The 8126-nt window shown below is 46.4% G+C and overlaps 1 protein-coding gene across 1 annotated transcript in view; it reads right to left on the bottom strand.

Moving 5' to 3' along the window:
- Positions 1-8126, bottom strand: part of LOC143009006 (apoptosis-stimulating of p53 protein 1-like) — a 33868-nt gene that overhangs the window by 9881 nt on the left and 15861 nt on the right. The window contains exons 5-10 of the mRNA XM_076160995.1: positions 3517-3612; positions 1602-1658; positions 982-1102; positions 648-727; positions 265-453; positions 34-174 (exon numbers count right to left, since the gene is read on the bottom strand). Of these exons, the coding sequence (XP_076017110.1) occupies positions 34-174; positions 265-453; positions 648-727; positions 982-1102; positions 1602-1658; positions 3517-3612 (684 nt within the window). The remainder of the gene's footprint in view (positions 1-33; positions 175-264; positions 454-647; positions 728-981; positions 1103-1601; positions 1659-3516; positions 3613-8126) is intronic.

The raw sequence follows: 8126 nt of genomic DNA, 5'->3' as shown, positions 1-8126 counted from the left end.
AAACAAAGCTGCGATAAGAATGGAATCCTGTACTTCTGCTTTCTTCTTATGCAGTCGCTCCCGCAGGTCTCCTATGCGCTGATCCATCACCGTCACCTGAGCGTTCCTCTTGTTCAGCAGCTCCTTGTTCTGGGCCAACCTGCTGCTCTGCTCCAGGTTGTGACGGTTACGAGCCTGAGAGAAGAGTTCAGCGTGTTGGTGACCAAATACTCTGAACATCATGACTTTGATCCATCCTCTCTGCTGTCTGAGGCAGCATCTTACCTGCAGCTCCTGGTAGAGCTTCCTCAGCTCCAGGGCAGCAGGTCCGGACAGGGGCGAGCCTTTATGGCCTGTGGTTGCACCGTGAGATCCGATGGTTCCGCCCTGGTGCCCCGCAGGTGCGCCTTGCTGCGGAGTTACAGAATGCAGTTGGAGGCGTCCTCTCCTCAAATCCTCCAACTGTTGGGTCAACTGGACAAACCATCCAATAGAAACATGAGAGGAAACCATACCTGGTACATGGATAACAGTTTGAGAGTTCTGGCAAACTCTTGTTACGTCATCTGCTCAAAATCAATACAGACTTCACGCAGCAGTGACTTTTAATTTGACTTCTAGTTTTCCCTCCTCGCCCTTCGTCTTTGGCACCAAACGCTGCTCCTCACCTGATCGACTCTGACCACTGCAGACTGCAGCTCGGCCTGCTTCTCCTGAAATAAGCTGCTGACGTGATTAATCTCTGCCGCTGGAGGAGGAAGGAGAAGAAGAAACAAGAGGGAGAGGGAAAAAGAAGATTCATTACTCAGCAAATGCCGCAATACATCAAACAATCTGAATGTGAATCTCTTCTATTGTCTTTATCTTTAAGTGTCTGATCTGTGCTTTCATGTCTTCATCACTTAAGTGTGAAAGTTGCAGCAGCATAAATAATGTGTGTGTGTGTGTGTGTGTGTGTGTGTGTGTGTGTGTGTGTGTGTGTGTGTGTGTGTGAGAGCTTACAGAGGTTCCCGTTGATGAGTTTGCTGTAGTCCACTTGTCCTCTCATGGCTCGGATCTTCTTCAGCTTGGCCTCCTGCGTCTCCATTCTCTCCTTCAGCCGCTGCAGCTTCTCAGCTTCAGACTGAGGAGGAGAAGAAGACGAAACACAGCGGTTACATTTCCATATGAATGTTGTATTTTCTGGCGGGCCATGAGTGTAATGTCAAAGAGAATGTCAACAAAGCTGAATAAACAGGCTGGTTTTGAAAGTTGACCTTGCCAAACTGGACTGATGGCCGCTCACTTAGCTGAGTGGTATTGATGACAGTGCAGCACTGGAGGGTATGGAGGCACCGTCATCACTCATATGCAAACATCTTTCAATTCATCCATTAAAGGCCTGGGATGTTCCTCCCCATGTGGTCCCATCATGGACGGATAAAAGGTAGGAGAACAGAGTGTACGCTGCCAAATGAGCTGCGTCTTTGCCAATCAATGCACAGAATGAATGCATGTATGGATTTAGACGTGTTGGCGGTAGGTTTTGTTGGACGCCAAACCTGAATCTAAACTCAACACACTCCGTTGAAACAGATGTGAGTGATGTTGTGATGAGGTCATGTTTGTGTTTGGTGTCCTACCTGTGTCTGTGCCTGGTTTGGTCTTCCTCCCTGCTGAAGGTACCTCAGCCTCTGCTCCTGCATACACACACACACCAGGAGGACACAAGAACACATTTGGATTAGTATGCAACTTTCATCCCACATGATAGTGAAGGCCAAAGCCAATGGAGCGAGTCAGCGGAGTTTGAGATTCAGCTGTACCAAAACATTGTTTTTCCTGATCCAACGTTACCATATTGTGCTGTCACTGATGATTAATGGCTCTGATATAAAGGTCCACTGTGCTGGCTGCCTGCCCTTCACATCACACACACATACACAGGAAGCAAATGACACTCCTGAACAGTACAAGATGGGCTTTGTCTGGAATGTGATGAAATAAGCTCAGAGCTGGCGATGAAGGAATCTCCTCCATTCACCCTGAAACTCTTGTCACCGAGTGTTAGAGAAGGCTGAAATGCTGAAAAGCCGACATTTTATTTATTTATAGTCAAGCTGAAGCTGTTTACTGAGCAGTATATGGCAAGTGACCTCATCTATAGTGTTAGGAACCAGAATATAGACGTGCTGCTTTGGAGAGCCCTCAGTGTATCGACTGGAGGAGAGAGAGAGAGAGAGAGAGAGAGAGAGAGAGAGAGAGAGAGAGAGAGAGAGAGAGAGAGCGAGAGAGAGAGAGAGAGAGAGAGCGAGAGAGAGACAGCGAGAGAGAGAGAGAGAGAGAGAGAGAGCGGGAGAGAGCGAGAGAGAGCGAGAGAAGGAAGAGACAGAGAAAGAGAGAGAGAGAGAGACAGAGAGAGAGAGAGGGAAGCTTGACCAGTGTGATGCTGACTGATGCAGTTTACACCTCACCCTGTATCGTGTTGGCACGTAGTCCCGCTGACCTGTCTCTACCCCCCTCCCTCTCTCTCTGACACACACACACACACAGAAAGAAGGAAAAGGAATGTTGTTGGGAAGCGTCCCATCATTCATTGGAGAGACAGGCACTCTCTCTCTCACACACACACACACACACACACACACAGGCTCACAGCACGTGACATAACAGTGGGCTGTTTTAGTTTTCTAGGTAGCACAGGAGTAAGAGTGTACACACAGAAGGCCGTGGAGCCGCTGCTGTGGACAGACAGGAAGTTCAGGGCTGTATTCTGTTAACGATTAAAGGAAGAAAAGTGTCAGCACGAGGCGGCTGGGAAACTTTTCCACCCTGACTGCAACTTTGAGCGTGGAAACGGATGCATTCAACATTTTTGAGTATCAGCAGAAAATGTTCAAATAAAACCAGCAGCAGCTCCACAAGCTTCTAAAACCCAAATCAGCCAAATTGGAGCAGATGGTTGAAAAACTCCCAGTTTCCCCTAAAAAGCTTTTTAAAGTCTAGCAGACGTTTCTTTAAGTCGAGGCAGAGACTCTAATGAATTGTTTAAAATCTGTGTTTCCTGGAATGCAAGATTCAGAATCTACTTCCTAGCAGCTGCGGCTCACTTAACTCCATTTCCTGTCAAGTCAAAGGCCACTTCCTAATGCAGGGACGACCACAACCCACTGATCAGATCTGTCTCTCCCACGCCACACACACCGACGTCTGACACTCAGGTGACTGCTCCTCATTGGTGGACACAGATGGGAAGTCTATTGGCTTAAACAGAGTTGTTCTTCCTGGCAGTCCTTAACCCTGACCTAAATCACATGTCCTGTCTCATGATCCTATAGCAAACGCACACACTTACACACTTACACACACGCACACACACACACAGACAGAATTCCACAGAGACCTTAGCTCGTGGGGCCTCACAGCCGACCTTTTCAGGCCGACTCTAATGTAGATAACCTTACACCAACTGACAGGCAATCCATCCAACCGTGTGTGTGTGTGGGTGTGTATGTGTGTGTGTGTGTGTGAGTGAGAGTGTGAGTGTGCCCAGGTTACCTTAGCAACCAACATCTGTTGCTGAGCCTCGATTTGTTGCTGTTGTCTTGTGGCCATTTCCTGGAGCTCAGAGAGGGTCAGCTCCACTCGGGGAACCTACACACACACACACACGCACACACACACAATATAAGCACACACACAGAGAATGAGAGATAAAGCAAGGCCATGCCAAACAGTGTTACCTTTACCTCACTGCTCCAAAAATGAATCACCCTAAAATTCACACCTGGTGCTAATCGCCTAAAATAGTGTTTGGATGTGTAATTAATCACCTGGTGTAAAAAAAGGCCGTCAAGCTCCTCCAGGGGGCTACAAACATGTTATTAGGCTACCAGCTGGTGGCCTTGGCAGCGTGACAGGCTTATAGTTCTCTATTAGATTGGTGAGAAATGGCAAGCACCTTCTCTGCTCTGCTGATGTGACAGCATGATGACATCACTGAGCTGGAAAAGTCCATTCAAACAAATGTTGTGTTTTTCAGTCGGAAGTCTGTCAGAACAAACCAGGGACACTGCAGAACATCGTGTTTAGAGAGACTCACCAGGACAAATATGTTAATGTATGATTGTGTGTGTGTGTGTGTGTGTGTGTGTGTGTGTGTGTGTGTGTATGTGTGTGTGTGTGTGTGTGTGTGTGTAAGTAGTGGTTGTGGACAACAGCGGAAGGTTTCTGACCCGGCACATCCTGCTATTGTACTCTATATATTCTCCCACACACACACACACACACACACACACACACACACACACACACACACACACACACACAATCAAGTCTGCTTTGTTCATTTCCAGGATCCTGCATTGTCTAAGTGAAATACTTAACTCTCTTTTGTTTTTAGCGGGCAAATCAGCAGCTCATCGTTTTTGTGTTAGCGATGCAAATGAAAAATACATTCTGCCTGCTTTCTGAGGGGATAATCACGTAATTACGAGCCAATTCCACCTCGCACGGCTTTACTCTGGATCCACTCAAACTTAACAGTTATGGAAGAACACAACAGAACAGCCCTAAATCGTCTTAAAGATGTTTCCGCCATCAGAAAGCCTGTTAATATGTGAGAGAGTGTGTGAAGGACGATCACTACAGCTTATTGCATAATGTGTTCATACATACCAGCCCTGCTTAAACACTTGAGTCTGGGTGCAGAGCTCAGTCAATGTAGTGTTTTTCCCACTGGGATTAAAACCCTTATCTTATTACACCACTACAACATCAGACACAGGCCTGGAGATTATTAAGCCTCCACCCAAAGCTGAAATCAGCAGTTTGTCTCATTAGATTGACTAATAATGATTTATTAAAGCTGTCTAAAGAAAAACACTCGGCCAAATTACGAGTCATTATGAGCCTGCTGATTGTGGTTTTACACACACACACACACACACACACACACACACACACACACACCTCTACCGATCTATACAGTGATGCACATGCAAGGAGGTCTACGCGGTGCAGCATGGTGAAAGAATCTGATTGTTTGAATTGTCCAACTTCCTGTCTGGAGGCAGGTTTGACCAGGATGACACACAGGAAAACAAACAAATGGTGTAGTGTTTCCTGTCCGTGTGTTTCCATATTTCTTTCTACTAATGGGGTCTGTATATTTTAGTTTGCCCCCATTGGACATGTAAATGTCTGCACGAACATAACAGAGAACACGTGTGCAAAGAATCATGAAGGCCTGGCTGAGTGAGGACATGTGAATAAAACGGAATGGGACCTAAAATGAAGCCCTGAGGAACACCTACGGTTTAACACTTTGTTGAAGAAATGCTTGTTTTCTGATTTTGTGAACTGGTGGATATCAAAAGTATGTGAGGTTCAGGTTTAGGGATGAGGACTTTAAGCAGAACCCCAAATTCTGCCAGAGATTAGGCTGAAAGGTAAAAATGGGCCAACAGAACTCTGTCAGGTTTATTAAATATCACAAATAACTTCACAGGTCTCAATGTCCTGACTCATAGAGGAGCTGTTATACTCTTACCTTAAACAGAACCCATGGGTGCTGGCAATTCAGAGATATGAAATCAGTAGAACTAATTACACCCACCGGCCGTTTAATGACTTAGGGACTATGAGCTCTGTGTGATGATACTGATATCCACAATGCACTTTACACCAAAGCACAACCGCCTTCACACTCACACACATACAGTCATTCTTAAGAGCATTTCAGAGTTTCATAGCCTTGGTTGTGAATTTGCCTGGCACAGAGGCTGAACAGTGTGCAGGAACACTGATTAGTATCAAGCACAACAAGACATCAATACTGAGCTCAAAGAATCTCTGCATGTTCATTTCCCTTTATACCAGAATGTCTGCACTCATAATCTTCCATTTAGAAGTTGTAGAAGCAGCCGTGGCTCACGAGCTCATCCAGGTCCTGCTTTAGATTAGAGGCTTTTTGGCAGTATAACACAATATTTTTACCTGGAGGCAGACCAAAGACATTATGCGGCAGAGATGATCAGCAGCCCTGTTTCGTGAATGATTTTTGCTTTTCTAGCAAGTTAAGACACAGAGCATGTCGTACACTGTAATGTGATGTGATGACAGTGTGTGCTTTACTTTACTATGCTGCACATTTCTTTGGGCATACTGTCGGTGCTATCATTCATCATTTCAGACAATGACATTATGCAGATCTTAGCAGTCAGCGGTGCCATATGTCATTAACTAACTGCTGACTTGTGGGATTCTGCGGATCTGCGCTTTGATGAGCAATGTGACCGGCCTGCAAATCATAAGCTGCTCCTCTACTAATGGACTCTGGTTCAGTGATTTCACCTGAAAGCAGACCACACACACTGCGCTGCTGTCATTAAGGCTTTGCTGCTGGAACATGAAAACTTTATAAACAATGATGCAGAGGGAAATGAATCAATGAACTTAGAATGAAGACATTTGCTTCACCATAAGTGCCCTCCTCTACCCTCACATACCTTCATGTTAGATCAATGATCTTATAAATCTGTACGCCTTATTTGTATCTGCCTCTATGTCCAGCTGGGGAAATTCTCTCAATCATTGATTCACAAACTGCATGCATGCTTCCTCTACTGGTGCTGGGACCAACACACTGTAATCTGCTACCTTCTCCATGTTTCTGATTCATGATAAGTGTTTCAAATCACATCTCTCACGTCACCTGTCAATCCAATCATTTTTTTGCAGCTCTTCGAATTAAGTTAAATGAACGCTCTTGGTTTTTGTTCCATAAAAGGTTTCTAATCATGACATGCATCCTACAGTGCCTGAAAAGTTGCCCGGGTTGCCGTCGCAGTAGCAGAGATGTTAACATGCTGCACTCACAGTATGTCCCCAGCTGACACACACACAGCACATGCAGTGTCCTCAGGGTTCCCAGCGAGCCGTATTTACCTGCAGGCTGTCCCATGTGATCCTGCAGGAGCGGACTTTAATTTTGCTGCATTGTCCTTCAACAGTAAATTCCTGCACCAGATCCACCTCATTCCACTCCATCCTCACAGCCTTTAGGGAGAATCAGCAGCCGTTTATGAGCTGAGCTGGAAAAATGTGCCAGAGGCTTGAAAGAGCAAAGCCCAGAGGGAGGAATGAGAGCGATTCTTATCACAACTTTCTCTCTCGTCCGCCCGGTGATCTGCCGTGATTTACGGCACTCTCTCCCTGTCTAACTCTCTCTCTCTCTCTCTCTCCCTCGCCCACACTCCCTCCTCCCGTATCTCTCCCATACAAACTCTCTCTGCTCTATTGGTGTATTCTCACATCACGTGTGGACGGAGTGTAAAGATGCTACTGTGTCACTGCAATCAATTAGTCAAATAAACAAAGCTACAAACTGGGACAGAGCGCTGATTACAGAGGGGAGCCCCCCCCCTCCCTCTTCATCACACCCTCCCTGCTTTCTGCCCTTACCCTCTTTTTTTCTCTCTCTTTACCTCTGTCACTCTCTTTCCACACCCCTCCTCATCATCGTTTTTGTATCTCCATTCATCTTTCTGTTCCTATCTTTATCCTTATCCTCCACCTTTCTTATCCATCCTCCTTCCCTCCATCCTTCACTATCTCCTCTCCTCCATTTGTGTTTCTACACTACACCTCCCTTGTCATCCCTCTGCAGCTGCTTTTTGCTGCAGCGACACCCCCCCTCTCTCATTCTATCTCTCTTTCTCACTTTCCCTTTCCCCCTCTTCTTTCTCTCACTTCATCTCTCTCTCTCTCTCCCTCAGAGGGGAAATCACTGCGCCACAGTGTGATGAGGGACGATCTCACCCAACCTCTGTCTCTGTCTCCCGCTCCAGATGTGTGTTATGAGAAGATGATGACGGTGATGATGCTGGCAGATTAACAGGCGTAGCGGCGCGGGCAGTGATCTCGTGGCACACACGTCCCTGCCGGACGCCAGAGGCAACATGCACAGATATGCATGTGTGCAAACACGCATGAACACATGAGAAACACACAGACATATCAGAAAACAGATGATTCCTGCTGCGTCACATTTTCCTTCTCTCTCTGTCTCTCTGTCCCTCTCCCTTTCTGTCTACCCTCTGCAACACACACACTCCAATTGTGCCTTGCTCAGTGTCTACAAAACACACACGTAGCGGCACACAAAC

This window comes from Genypterus blacodes, unplaced genomic scaffold (assembly GCF_046128005.1).
Source record: "Genypterus blacodes isolate CSIRO-AG114 ecotype Tasmania unplaced genomic scaffold, CSIRO-AGI_Gbla_v1 ptg000109l_1, whole genome shotgun sequence".
Classification (NCBI taxonomy): Eukaryota; Metazoa; Chordata; class Actinopteri; order Ophidiiformes; family Ophidiidae; genus Genypterus; species Genypterus blacodes.
Note: the sequence above shows the minus strand (reverse complement) of the source record. Positions and strands in the feature narration are given on the sequence as shown.